Raw genomic sequence first — 17813 nt, 5'->3', positions numbered from 1 at the left:
CACAAAATGTTTAACCATGTCAGATTTGACAGGAGCTCTTCGCACCTGTTGCAGATTCTCCTTTTCAGCCCTCAGGTCTTGCATCTCCTCATCCATGTTTTGTATAGTGGATTCCAACTCTTTGTACTTCTGCTTCTCTGCCCTCCACCGCTGATCGCTCTGTTCTTCTTTTTTCAAAAGTTCTGAAAACATATATTATCAAAACACTCTTACACAATCTACCAAACAGGGCAGGGGTCTTAGACCAGGCGGGCTCAGCAAACCTCTAAGGGTAAACCCTGTGTATTAAGACTTTTAGGCTGCATGTCCACCGAAGTGTTTTTGCGCTTCTAAAAATGCTCAGCTGTGTACATTTTTGCAGCATAGCATTTTTTCAGTCCGTTGCTATGATACAGAGTATCTTTTAATTTTCTTGTCAGTCTGAAGCCCAGCTCACACTGTGCAATTTACTTTTTTAATAGTTCTTAAACATTTGTAGCATGTCAGACTGCACAAACATATTTCCCAAGTCACACTGTAAGATCTCAGTAGTCACGACACTGACCTGCAGGAGAACTCACCCAGAGTTTGACTTCATCCATACGTGACACTTTCACTATAACACCTCCTGACACAATATTTCAAGGTAAACATAAACAATCTGTAGCAGTAATTTTGTTTACAGTGCGCCTCAATAATAAAAAAAACAGTGGCGGTTTGAAGTTTTCCAGATTGCTATTGGTTCTTGGTTTTACGCTGAAGTCACAGTGCGTGAAAGTGTCTAAAATCTCGCAGGGAAAATCTAATCGCAAAGACCATTAATTGGCTGTGGGTTAAAATATCAAACAAACCATCAAGGACCATATATTTTATCCTAAGATTACAGGAATCTTTTACTATTTTCCAAACTTCACTCAGATGACAAAAACACAGTGTAAGCAGGGCTTTAGTACATGATGTAACTACAGACAAGTCAACCTAGGAAAGTCAATGTACTGTAGTGAGGAAGATAGTAATGGTCTAATATAAGAAAGACCTTGCGAATAGCTGAATTGATTAAAAAAATCGTAAAAAAATTCAAAGGTTTCACTTTAAGGGACTTGGTAAAAAGTCTATTTAAAAAAAAGGGCACTGTTCCTTTTAGATTTGTCCTATAACACAGCTACAACTTTTTAATGGTCAAAAAGTACAACAGGATTGATAACTTTGGTACTACCTGCCACTTGTGCCTCCAGAAGGCTGATCTGAGCACAGTGCTTGTGTTTGTCATCGAGAGCAGCACTGAGTTGAGTCTGAATCTCTGTCTCCCTCTGCTGGAGATTCACCAACTGCTGCTGCAACTGACAGGAGGAAATCAACGAATCCTCCTGAAAAAGAGAAAAAAAGATGAACCAAGGCCTTTCCCTCCCCTCAAACTTCCCTGGAACAGTGTTTTCCAACTCTGAAGGCAAACCAACAGTACACATTTTCAACCCCTTCCCAATCAAAAACACCCGAATCAACTCAGCAGAACATTAGAAGAGACTCCAAAACTTGAAATGAATGGTTCAGATAAGGGAGACATCCGTATGTACTGTAGGTGTGCCTCCAGGAACATGGTTGCTCTAAAACACCCCTATAATAACACTGAATGCAAATAGTTATCCAAAAAGACATGCGTCTATTAAATAATATCATAAAGGATAGTGAATGAGTGTAATGAGCCAATAAATGGACAGCATTATTTATTATCACTACTCCTACCTTTTCCTGCTCAGAATGAATGTGGCAGGTCTGGATTGGCAGCTGCTCCATATACCTGCACACATGGGGTAAACTGATTGTGTCAAAATATAATGCCTGTTTTTCATTAATCTGATCTGGAAAGCAGGAAATCGGAGTGTATAAAAAGAATTGAAATAAACCTAACACACCTCTTGTTCTGTTCACACAGATCCTCCATTTTGTGGTTCTGTCCCTCCAGTTTAGAGCTCAAAACCTCATTTTTCAGGCACACGCTCTCCTGCTGACCCAGCACAATGAAGACGTCATTTCAGTGACCATTTAGATATGTGTAGATAAATGTATATTGAAGTCCAGACCTGAATAATTCTCTGGATGTTGTACAGGATCATGTTTGTTTCTAAAGACACAGTGGCGAGTCCGAAAGAGAAGTGACCCTCTTTATGTAAATCATCCACCTAGAACAATTCAACACGTCTCTCTTGTTTGGGCTTTGAGATTTTGAGAACCAAAAAAAAAAATCCATATTTGCACAAATATACCTTGCTGGTCAGTCGGTCCACCCTATGTTCCAGCTTCTCAATAGCCATCAGGATTTCTTTGTTATGCTGGCGAGCGTCAGACATCAGGAAGGATGTAATATCAGGTGCTGTTGTTGAATATAAAACCATCACATTTAGTGAATCAGGCCTGCATTATTATTTAAGTCAAATAAAATGACATTTTAGCCATAATTGCATATACTGTACAAAATGTATATTCTTTATGAAAGGTGCAGTCCTGACAAATGTCTTGTCGTCTATCCAAGTTTTAGGAACAACAGATAATAAGTTGACTTCTAGTTGATCATTTGCTATCAGAAGTGGCTTATATGAAAGGCAAAAGCCTCTAGATTACGCTTATTTTACCAGAATAAAATATGATCATGTCTTGATTTTTATTGATTTAATTAGGACAGTAAGGTCTGACTTTACTTAGACAAAAGTCTTGTCACTTAACAGAAATAATGTACAGTGTATAAGGAGTATAAGGAGTGCTATCCTGCTGAGGAATTTGGCCTTTCCTGTGGTTTGTACTGTAATGGGCAGCACAAATGTCTTGACTCCTCATGCTGTTGATGTTGCCATTTACTCTGCAGATCTCTTGCACACCCCCATATGAATGTAACCCCAAACCATGATTTTTCCTTCACCAAACTTGACTGATATCTATGAGAATCTTGGGTTCATGCGGGTTCCAGTAGGTCTTCTGCAGTATTTTTGATGATTGATATGCAATTCAACAGGTGATTCATCAGAAAAATCTACTTTCTGCCACTTTTCTAAATGAACAACTAGAAGTCGAGTTATGATTTGTTCCTCATACAACTGGGATCATCGACAAGACTTTTGTCAGGCAATGTATAAGGGAGTTATTTTGGACTCAAGACTTACTTGAGTATGGAATGTGCTGGGCTTGGTAAATTGAAGTAAAAGAATTCAGCTGTGGTGGAAAATACGGATTTTCTCTACAGGAACATGGCTGTTGGAAAATAAATGTAAAAATAGTTTAAAAAAATTATTAACTTACTAACAAGAATCATTCTATTTTTGCCTGAGCATGTGGAAAGATAACAATGTAGTAAATAATGTTCAGTTTCTTTGCATTATAGGAACTCATTCATTTTTGAATCATCAAAGATCAGTTTCATCTAAAAAAAAAAATAAGGTTCTAAAGGAGTAAACAAATGTCACCTACATTTTGGATGGCCTGAGCATGTAAATTAAAGGGATAGTTCGCCCAAAAAATGAGCATTCTGTCATTGTTTACTCTCCCTTTACTTGCTCTCTTTACTTGTTCTGTTTTTTAAAACAGAACAAGTAAGGATAAATGGATGAATGTTGGAAACCTGTAACCATTGACTTCCATAATATTTGTTTTTCTAAATAAGAATGTCAATGAGTTTCCAACATTTCTCATTATCTTGTTTAGTGGTTTGGAACAAGTTAAGGGAGAGTAAATGATGACAAAAATTTAATTTTTAGGTGAACTATTCCTTTAATGGCAAGAAATTCATTTAGGGGGAATTGTGTATTTAATTCTAAGTGTATATATTAATCATTTTTCAGTAATAATTTATTTTGATGGTCCATATTGCACATTTTATAGACTAAAAGTTAAACTGCAACTACATGCCAATTACTTCTCATTTGAGGATTAGTAGACTGTCTGCTTAATATCTGCTGATACTGCTGCTTCAACAGATATTTAATTGACTAAGAGAAACTTTGCAAGTACGTCTCAACTTACACCAACCCTAACCCCAACCCGAATTTTTAAGGGACAACCCTCACCCACACCAAACCCTAAACCCAACCAAAGGGCACAACCCTAATTCTTGTAAATAGTTTGTTTAGGAAAACGACAGCCCTCACCTAACCCAAACCCTAACCCCAAACTTAGTTTTAAGGGACAACCATCACCCACACCAAACCCTAAACCCAACCATCAGTAACCAAAGGGCATAACCCCAAGCTTGGAAAAACACACAAGCCCCCTAACAACTCTGACTAAACGCCAGAACTCAAAACAAACAGATTGAGGATCTGGTCAAATTCCTATCACAAATTGGCAGTAAGACACTGGCCTGGAATTGATCAACCAGAGCTGATCGCCTCAGACGAGGGTGTCTAGTGTTTAAAGAAACGAAACATCCAATGAATCTGAGGTACACTACTGATGAAGTGTCTTAAACATTTCCCTCTCACAACTGGTATTGAAGGAGCCACAAAAGGAGAAATAAATCCCAAACCTCACCCATCAATCCCTACAGCATCCGCCCATCAAAACCATTCCAAAGACATTGGCACATCGTACAACAGAAAACAATTATAACACAAAAACACTTCCTCTCATCAAGTCTCAACCCCATAGCCCACAAACAAGGCGAACCCTCCCACACAGGAGGGGTAAGATCAACGCTCTTACGGTAGATAGTCAGACAAGCGTGGGCCCGTGCACGCCTCCTTAATCTCCCTACTTCAAACTTAGCTAGACAAAGCGCTAGGATGGGGGGAGTTGTTGTATTTCTTTCTAAACCTAACCCCAACCAAACAGTCTACTTATAATCTAATGAGAATTAGTTGACATGTAGATGCAATATAACCTCAAAAACAATGTTATAATGACCATCAAAATAAAGTGATACTATTTTTTCGTCGTACAACCCTTCAGGAATCATTCTAATTTGTTTATTTAGTGCTTAAGAAGATGAAGAATCAATCAATTTCTATCATTTTACCGACATTTCTGAATATGTTGTCTATGACATCTAAACATTTTCTATAGTGGTATGACTTTAGATATGTATATAATTTATCAAAAACATAACTGTGCTTGTCAAATAAAACCTTGGCTGTCACCTGAAAGTCTTGAGCAGGGTTTGATTCTGCTTGTGGTGCTGCTTCCTTATTCTGAACAGCATCAGCCTGATACAACGCTACAACAAACACCAGTTCAAAACAGCCAATCAGCTCTAATATAAGGAAGAGATACCCAATAATAATGAGATGATTATTTGTACACATACAAGGTGGAGAAGTGCAGGGAATTTGAGCAGGTTTTGGGGAGGGTGAATCATGTGAAGGACAGGGGTCGCAGGTCAGTCCAGACTCACTGGCGTCCTGCACAGACAATATCCAGGTCATTCAGGAATCATATCTGAGATTTGAAAAACCCTGCAGTGTGTGTAAGGAAAGGCTCCAGTTCTCCTGACCTCTGTTTCGGAGTCGCTGGGGTCGGGCTGAGCTGGAATTGCCCCAATCAGAAATGGAAGCATAGGTTGACCCATCTTGGCTATACGAGAGATCAGTTTGGCTTTAGATGGACCAGAATCCTACAAGTAAAAAAGTAGTTGGAGCATCCATATAGACACTGCATCATCTTGTTTTTTTATGTGTTATTTAGGCTTGTTTCTTTTATAAATAATGTACATTTTAAAAAGAGTACAGAAAAAACCAAACTCTATGAATAAGGTAACAAAATAATAAAAGGTAATAAAATAGAAAACAAAGATGAATAAAGAATGGGAGATATTTACCAATCAGAGCAATCACAGAGTTCAAATTTAATTATCAGTGTTCAATTGTTATATTGAAAAGGTTGATTAAAATGCTAATCAGTACTGAGGAATCCACAAAATGTTGCCTTACAGTTTGGAATTGCTGTCAGGATTTTAGCTAGCGTATCAATTTTCAGTTGAATGACTTTTCAATTCACCTTTAACAATTCACTTATTCATGGAGAGGTAAACATGAAGGATCAAAAGATTTTCAATTTAAAAGTATTGTTTTTTTCACAAGAGTTTGTCCCATCAAAAAAGAACATTGCTTGGACTTGGTGTCTAAAAAGGGTCTTAGAATTAGTGCTGTCAAACGAATAATCGCAATAAAATGCTTCGAAAATAAAGGTTGTATTTACAAAAAATATTTGTGTGTTTTTCTGTGCAAATAAATATATGCATGACTAAAAATATTAAAATAAAAAAAATGTCCATTTCCCGCTAGCATTTGAGAATGAAATGTTAGCAGGAAACGGACATTTTTAAACTTTCAGTATCGTTTGTTACCGAATTCAATACTTTTGATAACACTAATATATTGTATAGAATGTTTGTTTATATTTATATATTAATATATACATAAATATACTTATTTTTGTATTTTATGTACAGTACGTGTGTGTATTTATACATATATACATAAATATACAGTATACGCATATATATATTATCTAATATAAATGTTTATCTTGGTAAAGTAAAGTTTTAAAAACTAATATCGAGAGGAGCAGGTGATATGATTGGTCACAGCTGGCTTCTCATTCGTAATAAGTAATAATCCATTCAGATTGATCCAAGGTTACAATTAATAGACCGATTTCACCCTACTGCCCTATCTTCTTTCTTTGAAGAATCCCCCCTTCCACTCCATCTCCTCCTTTTCCTTCCTTTTCCAGTGGGAGCTCTCGAGACCTACCTGATTCCGGCCCCCCTCCTTTACTTTTTGGCTTATTAATCCCTTTATTAATCTGGGGTCGCCACAGCAAAATGAACCGCCAATTCATCCAGAATATATTTTACGCAGCGGATGCCCTTTCAGCTGCAACCCATCACTGGGAAACATCCATACACACTCGTTCACACTCATACACCACAGACAATTTAGCCTACCCAATTCACCTGTACCACATGTCTTTGGTACCCAGCCGAGGCACGAACCAGCAACCTTCTTGCTGTGAGGCAATTGTGTTACCCACTGCACCACCATGGCGCCCATCTTGGACCTATTTTATACTTACTTAAGAAATTGTTACTCACAATCTGGCATTCACTTTTAGGTTCCACCTTTCCATCAGGAGCTTGGTCTCTGAGTACAAAACATCAGCAGCAGAAATTCAGTTCAGAAATTCATAAAGTGAAATTCTTAAAATGAAAATTGCTATCCTAACAATTATTTTTATTTATAAACAATTAGTTCTACACAATTTAATTATAGGCAAATATTATAAACCATTAACATACAGGTCATGCTGCGCACACTTTGACTTGTCTGTCTCCGGTGTGTCCAGCTTTCCTTCACTCAGAGTGTCTGAACAGATGTCCGGAGGTGTGCGGGAGGGTTCAGCAGATCCCCCACCATGTCTGTTTTTGCAGAATTTAACCTATATTTACATAAATAAACAAAAACAAAGCTGTGAGAGTCTTGAGATGTTTACTCAATACTCTGGTTCAGTATATGACGTGTGCCTTACTCGATGAATTTCTACATCATAGACCAGAGTGCTTTCTGCCGGAACATGGTTAGGGCCGCTCTTTGACCCGTAACTCATACTAGGAGGGATGATTAGCAGCCGTCGACCCCCTTTCTGCATACCAAGCACCCCGTCTTCCAATCCCTATGAGAGGAGGCACAACAGCTGATAGAAGCATAGTTTTCTGCTAAGCATTATTATTTATTATCTTTTCAACACATAGCTGCTCACCCTCAGAGCTTTCCCTGAACCAAGCTTCACACGCTGGAGCTTTTCTTTGCCCAGATTTGAGTCAAATATCTGAAATAAAAACAGATAGACACTGAGCTCTCACATTTACAGATCTACAGTTGCTTTAACTGACGGTAGATTGATTGATTAGTTCAGTAGAGGCATGACTTACATTGAGCTGTGCCTAATAAACAAGAATGTGCAACATGAGCTGCTTTGAGTTTGTGCTACATGTGCTCATCTACATGTAAATACTGTGCAAATTAAGAACAAATTTAGGTTCAACTGCATCATTTACTGCAATCATGTTCACACGGCAGCAGAATTTGACTGTCGGTAGTGTACTTTAGTCAACTTAGTTATGGTGATGTTACAAGGAGCAACTTTGAGTGATGATGCCATCATTGGGCAACCAGGTGTGACACATGGCAACCCAATTCAGATACAATTTCTCAATAGGAAAGTAGCCAAGAAACATGGCTCTACAATCTTGTAATGCAACGTTGCTTATAGAATTGCCTCATGTGTCATCACCTTTACTTTCATACTCAGTTTGTTCAATTCCATAAGAGGCAAATACATTCTATAATCTAAACCTCGCACAGCAAATGTTTGTCTTTAATGTTATGAGTTTTTATATGTGATTCTGCCAATTTATAGACATGCAAATATGAGCTGTGGGCCATTTTTACATTATAGACCCAATCAGTGTGCTTGTGAAACTGCTGTCAGTTTTGTGGTTTGCACACAACTCAAACTCTCTGCTCTTCACTGAGGAAGAATCCATTGGTTAAAGAGCACTATTATGGATTTTTGAAAATTAACTTCCATGCAGTGTGCAACACAGCTCTACATAAATGAAAACATCCCGCTGAGCTTTAAATCTGAAAGTGCATCGTGTATAAACTTATTGTCGAATAAAACAACAAAGCAGGGGGTTGGAAAAATGAATCGTTGAACATTCTTGAATGGGAGTTGTTGGGCAAATAAGGTACAAATAAATTCTTGGCTTTTAGAAACCAAACTATGGCTGTTTCTCAATATGCATTCTTGTCTGTACTTGCGTTCTTATGTCATCGTGAAACGTCATCAACCGTCGCTGGATTACTGTTCCAATTCAATGCTCACATCTTGCCTACTAGATCAAATTCATGGATGTGTACTTGCTCCGCCCCTTTTGTCGAGGATGTATCAAGAGGTGACTTGTGCGAACTTGGGAAGCGAAGGTATGATGGAATGCATTGCAGCCCAACCAGCGAAAGCTAATGGCGGAGAAGAAAACCAGCACAATTTTAAAAAGACTCCTTAGTTGTGTCACAGAATAGAGTTTTAAGAGTTTTTCAGGCGAGAATATAGTTGTTTGAAACTCGATTCTGCAGTTTATTTACAAAGATCGCACGTCTTCGATGATGTCCTTCAGTTTATGTGAACTCTGAGCCCCAGGCTGTCAATGGTAGCTTCGACATCACCTCCCCAACTGACAGCAGCTTTACATCAGCCAGTCCATCTTGGATCTGGATCTCATCTGTCCATTGTAGTTAAAACATGATATTTAATACATCTTGTGTATATCTAACAGCCAGTTTTTGGTTTTGTAAATCTATTATTTGTTCTCAGGTGTATTGTTTTGGCAGTGTTATTTTGTTACGTTTTATAATTGTCTTTAATTATGTTACCGTGTTGTACACTGTTTGTCTTTCTTTAACGATTTGCTTAACGTTATCTTTATTTCCTATTGTTTATGTCTTGTAATTTCTACTTGTATATTGTCCATTGTAGTTTATTTATTCAGATAATCAATTTTAATCAAAGACACGAGTCTGTGTATAGTCTGTCCATAGCACTTTACATTTATGGTGTTTTATGTTTCAATCAAATATATAGATTTATAATATCAATATATATTAATTAAAAAGCCATGCTTATATAATTAAATCGCTTTATTGTTCTCCTCGCGTCCTCTGGAGTTTGTTCTTCCACGTCTAAACTTGGCAAGTCTGAACTTCCAAAGACACGAGTCCGAACTCTGCATACTTGGTATTGAGAAACAGCGTATGACTTTTCATAATCACTTTTATAAAGGATTTAAACACAGTTGTGTGACACATTATCATTTGAAAATAGGACTGGAAGCCTACACTCACTTGAATTTAAAGTGATGGTCACCAAAATGGCACCATTTGAATCAATGCCTAAACGAGGGAGTTGCAAAGAGTTCTAAACAAAGTATTTGTGGGGTATTTTGAGCTGAAACTTCACATAGATACTCTAGAGGAATGTTTCTCAACTGGTGGGTTGTGAGCCAAAAGTGGGTCGCCGGAACATTTTCAGTCGATCGCGGAGTGTGTGATCAAAAAAACAACAAAAGTCTAGTTTTTAACTTGTTTTGTGTATATCGGACTTTTATTCTGAAATGCGCGTGCGACAACCGTACCGTTAGAAATGTGAAATTTCATTTATTTATAGCAACAAATATGTCGAAGCGCAAGTACGACCCTGTAAAAATGTGGTTCCCTTGGCCAAACCAGTTGAGAACCACTGCTTTAGAGACATAAGAGACTTATATTACATTTTGTAAAAAAGGTGCATAATGGGTCCCCTTTAACTGACATTACCTGACTAATATGTCTGAACAAAAAAAATCATCTACAGTGTGATCTGAAAATGATGACAATTAGAGGATTATAATGGTCACACCTGTCCTAGAGAGTGGTTGTGTAAGAGCCATGCAGAATATGCCACCTCCACAGTGTCTCCTACATTTACAGCTTGACCTTCTCCATGGAGCAGATCCTGGGTGAGAAGAGAGTCTGAAGAAGCCTCGCTGTTCCACCTGGCCAAAAACACCTGACACAAACAGACTCGCTGGTCATTACAATACATACTGTCCATCTGTTCGCATGTCAGCAGTTTTTGAGAACATCTGATCTTTCATTATAATAATGCGCACAGAGGATTATTTTATTCCAAACCACATTTGTTTATGTATTTGTTTACGAATAATTCAGTTCAAGTGTTACCTCCCTTATGAACTCCGGTCTGGCCTTTTCTAAGTCAAACATTAAAGACCAGTTCTGCTGCTGGTCATCATAGAAAGCGACGTATTCACAGGGCTGAACCTGTAGACAGAGATAAAGAGCTGATGAGAGCAGCATTTCACAGAGCAATATAATATAACAACGTAACATAATATAACAATTATAATACAAGGTAATTGGAAGCAGCCTTTGCAATTCGGACACCTGTTTCAAAGGCATCTCCCTCATGGACCAATCCGGTGCCATTCTGCAGACTTTAAGTTCACCATGTTCAGGGCTATATGTGTGAGCTTTGGTACACTTCTGTTGCTTATTCATTTGCGCTCTGTTTTTCTAGTGTTATCTGAACTTAAAAGAAACAGTCTTAAATTTCAACATGGTTTAAATGAGTTTGCAATTCCTTTTTTGTGAAAACAGTCTATTTATAAGCACATTATTTGTCTTTAAGCAGAAACATGATTCATTCAAAATAATAAATTCATCTAACAGTTTGTTTATTACCTCACATGACTAAAGACATGCGCTATTAGTGAATTGAGTAAGCTTGTGCGTAGTGTATGTGTGTGAATGAGAGTGTATGGGTTTCCCAGTGATGGGTTGCAGCTGGAAGGGCATCCAATACGTAAAACATATGCTGGATAAGTTGGCGGTTCATTCCGCTGTGGCAACCCCAGATTAATAAAGGAACTAAGCCGAAAAGAAAATTAGAATTTGTTTATTACTGTTTTTATGAGTAAATCACTGAGTCGATTATTAGACTGATTCATTCAATAGTGGCTAAATAATATTCTCAGTCTTAAATGTAAGCCACACAATATTAACTCATTTTTTTATTAAATTATTGTATAAAATCAATGTTGTATTTGTGACGGTGCTACTATTCCAGAAATCAGCACTCTTGTATTGCTATTCATTTCCTAGTAAATATTCAAAACAAAAATAATTCAGGGATTCTCTTGAAACTGGGGGCCATATTTATTTTAATTTTTTGTGCCATTCCTTTCTCAAGCCATTTGTAACACTTTCCTGAGAAAGGCTTTGAATATGGACCAGTGAAATCAGAAGCCTAGATTCGTCTGCAGAGAACCAGGGTGTCACAACAATAATGAACCACTCACACAACCAATAAGGTTTTTTAACTGATTGTATTGTCTTGTATTTAATTGTAAAGTCTCAATTTATCAGCAAATAAATCATAAGAAAAATAAAATTGTCACAAGGTACAAAAATATTCAATATCAAATAATAAAATAATGTTTCACAAATGTTTCTCTTTTGATTTCAGGTTTCAAATCCAGAACTTACTCAACAGGTAAGTATATTTTAGGTAAGTATAACCACCTTTACTCAATACTGTTGATGTAATATAACTAAAATAATCCTATGTTTTCACAGGTTTCACTTTCAACTCTTTTCAATTTCTCAGAAAAAAAATAAATAAACTTCACTCTTTATCAGTAAAACAAATTTCCCTTGTAAGTAAAGAATTCAATCTTGATTAAATAAAATATTAAAGAAGTTATTTTCTGAATTAATTTCTCAATTTTGTGTATGTTTTCTACTTCTCTAATCTGTGCGTTTAAAAAAAACTAATAAACAAACCCAAACCTATTACCACTTGGTATATCAACAATAAATGAAATAACGAACCAATAAAACAGTTCACTTGTAATCACTTCACAGTTCCCTCTTTTCTTTCAATAAATTCAGTTTCTTAAAAGTCTTTTCTTTTCCTGCAAAAAACAGTCAGTATGTGTATATTCACCTTTTTAGTGAATATAAAATATCTCAAGGAGCAACAACGAAATGTCTGTCACTCAGTTTCTCCTCTGTGAGTGAATCCTTTTCCCAAAAGAAATCATTGAACGACTGTGTGTGCTTGTAGTTCAGTTTCCTACCGTCCTGATCGGCAACAAGTATCAGTTTCACACAATGACAATTTGAAGTTCGGTTCGTATGGCTCGCCAGTCCCAACCCCTTTAGCGAACACAGGAGTTAGAACGAATCCAGAATCCAATAAGCTCCAATCCCAATCCAGCATCAAATCAACAGAGCACACAGGAGCACAACGATGGCACCAATCCAGGTAAAGGAGGAAAAATAATACAAACAAACAACAACAACAAAAAAAAAACCTGACCAAAACCAGATGAACTTTTAATCTTTTTAATGCGAAGAAATTCTTCACTCAATCCTTTTGCTTATTCTCTTTTTCAGCATTTAACTTTAATCGCGTTTCCTTTCAGACGATCTCCTAATGGAGCTAGTTACACATTAGCCAGGCTGCTTGTAATCAGCTCCGTCACGATCATTAACTATATTTAACTCACATAAACGGTTTCTTCGAGCATCACTTTCTTCTATATTGTCTTTAGACACATATAATTCAACATTAAATCAAAAAATCTCTTATTTTCCAGTTCAATACAACTTAATGTAGAGAGAGAATCTAAATCTGCGTCTGCTCTCGTCTGCTCCGCCGATGCGAGTGCGCGCGAAATCTACCCGCGTCAGTGATCGGAACCGGAAAGACGTCACATGATATTCTAAACTCTTTTAGATCGCTTTTACAGATAAAAAAATATTTTAATGTATTCTAATTGGCTATAAAGGTAATTTGCAAAACAGAAAGAGAAAAACTATAAGTTCAGCATATTTAATTAATTAATTTAATCCTGTTTCTGTTGGTAACCTGGGTTACACCCTCCCCCTTTGATCTTATGCACGTCCTCGGGCATGCATTTGGCTGTGTTGTCAGCACTGACATGGGATCACCTGGTACCAAGACACACTCATCACAGAATACTTCTGACTGTTCTTCGGACTGAGCAAAAGCATTACTTAATCCTTGCAATAAGGACTGAACTACTGAAATTAGGGGATTACCTATTTGAGGATAGTGAAACATTTTTGGGGGTCTGATTTGTCTTGAGGAGCGTCTAAGGCCCTCATCCTGTGGTTTCTCCTCATTCTCAAGGATCAGTTCAGTTCTGGCCTCATTTTCCTCATCCTGAACATCTCTCAGTTCTTCAACAGAATTCAACAATTCATCCTCTTCAGACACTACTACAGTGTCAGCTACTTGATGTTCTCCAGGTCCATCATTTGTACAATCAAATCTTGCTTCATTCTGCACAGGTAAGTTCTCATTCACTTCACACATCTGCTCATTTTCATCAATAATCTCAAGCTTTTTTTCTTTCAGGTAATCAACGTTTGTCTGGCTGGTATCCAATACTTCAATCTCCTCTGCAACTGGAGGGTTTTCAGACTGAAGAAAAGAGCTTTCAGGTAGGATGTAACGTGTAACAACTTCCAATGATTCTCTGGGCATGAAGTGATATGAAGACTCATTCTCAGAACTTTCCTCATCGTCTAGATTTTCTGTCTCATCAACATGCCTTGTGGCAGACTGTGACCTCGTTCGACATTTTTTATGCACTTTAGGCGAGTTAGACGCGTCTGCTTCAGCAGGTAAGAATCCGCAAGGTAAGAGCAAATCACGGTGAAGAGTACGAACAGGACTATTCTTCCCTTCAGGACAGACAGTATACACAGGGACATCTTGTGCTTTCTTTATCACTATGTAAACATTGGATTCCCATTTGTCTGCCAGTTTCTGTTTACCTCTTAACCGGACATTTCTGACTAAGACTCTATCACCTACTTCCAAGTTGGAGGCAATCACATTTTTGTCAAATCTCTTTTTATTTCGTTCTGCTACTCTATTGCTGTTTTCCAAAGCCAATTTGTAACTTTCTTCAAGTTTTTGCTTTAAAGAGGTTACATATTTGGAATGAGATTGATATGACTCATCATTCAAAATCCCAAAAGCAATGTCTAGAGGCAAACGAGGCTGCCTTCCAAACATCAGCTCATAAGGTGAGTAACCTGTAAAATCATTTTTGGTGCAGTTATATGCGTGCACTAATGGTTTCACGTACTCCCTCCAATGAGCTTTTTGTTTGTTCTCTAGGGTACCCAGCATCTGCAGTAGAGTTCTATTAAAACGCTCGACTGGGTTTCCCCTCGGGTGATATGGCGTTGTTCTTACTTTTCGAATGCCAGCAATCTTGCACAATTCCTGTATGATACGCGACTCAAAATCTGGTCCCTGGTCGCTATGTAGCTTTTCAGGGAAACCATAATGCACTAAAAAGTGTTCCCAAAGGCACTTAGCAACCGTCTGGGCCTTCTGATTTCGAGTGGGTATGGCGATGGCATATTTTGTAAAGTGGTCTGTTATTACTAAAATGTCCTTTGTATTGCTATTGTCAGGTTCTACAGATAGAAAATCCATACAGACCAACTCTAAAGGTCTGGTGGTTCGAATGTTTACCAATGGAGCTGCTTTCTGAACTGGAGATTTTCTTCTGACACAGCGTTCACATGTCCTAATTTTTGTCTCCACAGAGTTGGCCATCCGTGGCCAATAAAATCGTGAGCGTAGGAGGTCGAGAGTCCTCTCAACTCCTAAGTGGCCCATATCATCATGCAAACAGGTAAGAACCATTTCTCTGAGATTGCTAGGCAATGCCAACTGTCTCTGCACTTTCCCATGATCCATACGGTTTCTATATAGCAATCCATTTCTCATTTCAAACTTTTTCCATTCTTTGAGCCACAATACCATATCTGATGGTCTTTCTTTCAGACTGGGTGTTCCATTGTTAGACTCAAGACACTCAATAATCTCTCTTATCTCAGGGTCTTCTCTTTGTTTGCGCATCAAGTCATTCACAGACAATGCAGAAATTGCAGGCAACCCATGTTCTGACTCATTCATAAATGCTTGGGGTAAAGCTTCGGTAGACACACCTAAAGATTCAACCAAAGCTACAGAAGATGGCTGGTAAGCTTGATGTCTTTCGCAAATGGCTTTGATCACCTCTGGAAGCATAACCTGCTGTACATGTCTGGCGTCACTAAGATGGTTTAATGCAAACTGCTTTATGCGTTCCTGTTCTTTCTGAGTCTCTAAATCGTCAACAAGCTGAACATTTGGCTTTCGAGACAATCCGTCAGCGTCCTGATTTTGGGCACCTGCCCGATACTGGATTTTGAAGTTGAAAGTAGACAGACTAGACAACCACCTGTAACTAGTAGCGTCAAGCTTCGCTGAACTTAGGACATAAGTTAAGGGGTTGCTGTCTGTTACTACGGTGAATTCGCTTCCATATAGGTAGTCACTAAACTTAGTGGTGACTGCCCACTTCAAAGCTAGAAACTCCAATTTGTGCGCTGGATACTTGGATTCACTGCGAGTCAAACCACGACTGGCGTATGCGATGACCCTTAGGTGCCCCTCCTGCTCCTGATACAATGCAGCACCGAGCCCGATGGTACTAGCATCAGTGTGCAACAGGTAAGGTAACTTAGGATTAGCATAGCCTAAAACGGGCGCAGTTGTCAATCTTTCAATGATCGTCTCAAATGCATTTTGACATTCACTGGTCCATCTTTCCCCTATAGGCTCTTTTGGGTTGAGGTAGACTCGATTGGCCTGTTTACACACAGCTTTTCTCCTCACTGGAGGATATCCAGCCGTGAGATCATTCAGTGGTCTAACAATTTTCGAGAAGTCCTGTACAAATCTTCGGTAATAACCGGCAAATCCTAAAAAGGATTTCAACTCTCGTAAATTTTGTGGTTTTGGCCAGGTTTTTACAGCGTCAATTTTACTTGGATCAGTACTCACACCACTTTGGGACACAACATGACCAAGATATCGCACTGAAGTTTGAAAGAACTTGCACTTGTCAGGGGAAAGTTTTAAACCATACTCTTTTAACCGATTGAGAACTTGCATTAGACGACGTTCATGCTCCTCGAGAGAATCTGAGAATATGATCAAGTCATCAATGAAGACTAGAACTTCACTCCGGTTTAAACTTCCCATACACCGCTCCATTAGGCGCTGAAAAGTACTAGGCGCATTTGTTATCCCCTGGGGCATCCTGTTAAATTCCCAGAACCCCAGGGGACACACAAAGGCGGTCTTTTCCTTATCTCGCTCATCCATTTCTATCTGGTAGTATCCTGATTTCAGGTCGAGAACAGTGAACCATTTGGACCCTGAAAGCACAGAAAATGCTTCCTCAAGATTTGGAAGAGCATAGGCGTCCTTAATGGTCTGTGTGTTCAACTTCCTGAAATCGATACAAAGCCGAACAGAGTTATCTTTTTTTCTCACAACAACTATTGGAGAAGCGAATGGAGATTCAGACTCTCTTATTATACCGGCATCCAACAAGTCTTGCAAGTGCTTTCTAACTGCGCTGATATCATGGGGATGTATTGGTCTAGGTCTATGTTTGAAAGGTGTTTCATCACTGAGTCTGATACGATGTTTCACCTTGTCTGTATGGCCATAGTCCATATCATGCAGGGCAAATACTTCTGGCATGGCATTTAGCAAATCAGATATCCTTTTTTTCCATTCTGTTGGCAAGGGTGAGTCACTAAAATCAAAATCAATCTGTTTTTTATTTGATTCATCAACAGGAATGGTCTTCTGAGGAATCTCCATCACTTGTTGTACAGAATACATTTCAGCTAGCACAGTCTTAGGTGAAATTGAAATGTCAGTTTGAGTTTCATTCCCTACTAGCACAGGAACACAAAATGAACGTTTGCTGGGCAGATGGTGCAATCCACTGGCTATAACAATTCCACCTGGTAAGTTTGACACTTGAGATGGTCCAATGACTGCTAGGTTTTCAGAGAAAGAACTGTTCAGCCGAACTAGTCCATTAACTACTGTTGTTCCACCAGCAGGCACCGTTTCAGCTTGGTCAACCTCTAGAGTCACACTTCCCAGAGTTTCTGCAGACCTCTGCTTATGCCTTGAATTTAGAATGTTAAGCACAGCACGATACCCATTGAAAGCTGGCTTGGGCTTGACATTTCTTTCTAGAACATGAACATCATATAAGGCATCAAGAGAGTTTGTGCCAATTAATATTTGTCGAACTCCAACCAAATCAGGAATTACCAAAGCCAAAGTGTTGATTTCTGTTTCCACACCTAAGAATTCTTCTGGGAATGTTAAAG

The 17813-nt window shown here is 38.4% G+C and overlaps 2 protein-coding genes across 39 annotated transcripts in view; one reads left to right on the top strand and one right to left on the bottom strand.

The window, feature by feature from the left end:
* Nucleotides 1-12856, top strand: part of lrsam1 (leucine rich repeat and sterile alpha motif containing 1) — a 37132-nt gene extending 24276 nt beyond the window's left edge. For 3 of the 7 annotated variants that reach the window (XM_073950625.1, XM_073950634.1, XM_073950631.1), the window contains one exon: nt 12046-12856. The gene's annotated coding sequence lies outside the window, so the exon portion shown is untranslated. Of the gene's footprint in view, nt 1-1912; nt 3483-12045 lie in introns of those variants that run through there. The other 4 variants (XM_073950626.1, XM_073950632.1, XM_073950623.1 and 1 more) reach the window with 3 other exon arrangements.
* Nucleotides 1-17813, bottom strand: part of fkbp15a (FKBP prolyl isomerase family member 15a) — a 34232-nt gene that overhangs the window by 7414 nt on the left and 9005 nt on the right. For 7 of the 32 annotated variants that reach the window (XM_073952306.1, XM_021474029.2, XM_021474030.2 and 4 more), the window contains exons 6-21: nt 10743-10841; nt 10420-10569; nt 7723-7791; nt 7492-7635; nt 7262-7401; nt 7058-7106; nt 5456-5575; nt 5270-5363; nt 5103-5179; nt 3135-3222; nt 2244-2350; nt 2061-2159; nt 1893-1984; nt 1723-1777; nt 1196-1346; nt 46-182 (exon numbers count right to left, since the gene is read on the bottom strand). In XM_073952306.1, the coding sequence (XP_073808407.1) occupies nt 46-182; nt 1196-1346; nt 1723-1777; nt 1893-1984; nt 2061-2159; nt 2244-2350; nt 3135-3222; nt 5103-5179; nt 5270-5363; nt 5456-5575; nt 7058-7106; nt 7262-7401; nt 7492-7635; nt 7723-7791; nt 10420-10569; nt 10743-10841 (1671 nt within the window). Of the gene's footprint in view, nt 1-45; nt 183-1195; nt 1347-1722; nt 1778-1892; nt 1985-2060; nt 2160-2243; nt 2351-3134; nt 3223-5102; nt 5180-5269; nt 5364-5455; nt 5576-7057; nt 7107-7261; nt 7402-7491; nt 7636-7722; nt 7792-10419; nt 10570-10742; nt 10842-12525; nt 13251-17813 lie in introns of those variants that run through there. The other 25 variants (XM_073952309.1, XM_073952307.1, XM_073952308.1 and 22 more) reach the window with 7 other exon arrangements.

This window comes from Danio rerio, chromosome 5 (assembly GCF_049306965.1).
Source record: "Danio rerio strain Tuebingen ecotype United States chromosome 5, GRCz12tu, whole genome shotgun sequence".
Classification (NCBI taxonomy): domain Eukaryota; kingdom Metazoa; phylum Chordata; class Actinopteri; order Cypriniformes; family Danionidae; genus Danio; species Danio rerio.
The sequence above is the reverse complement of the archived record's forward strand: the minus strand, read 5'-3'. Positions and strand labels throughout refer to the sequence as shown.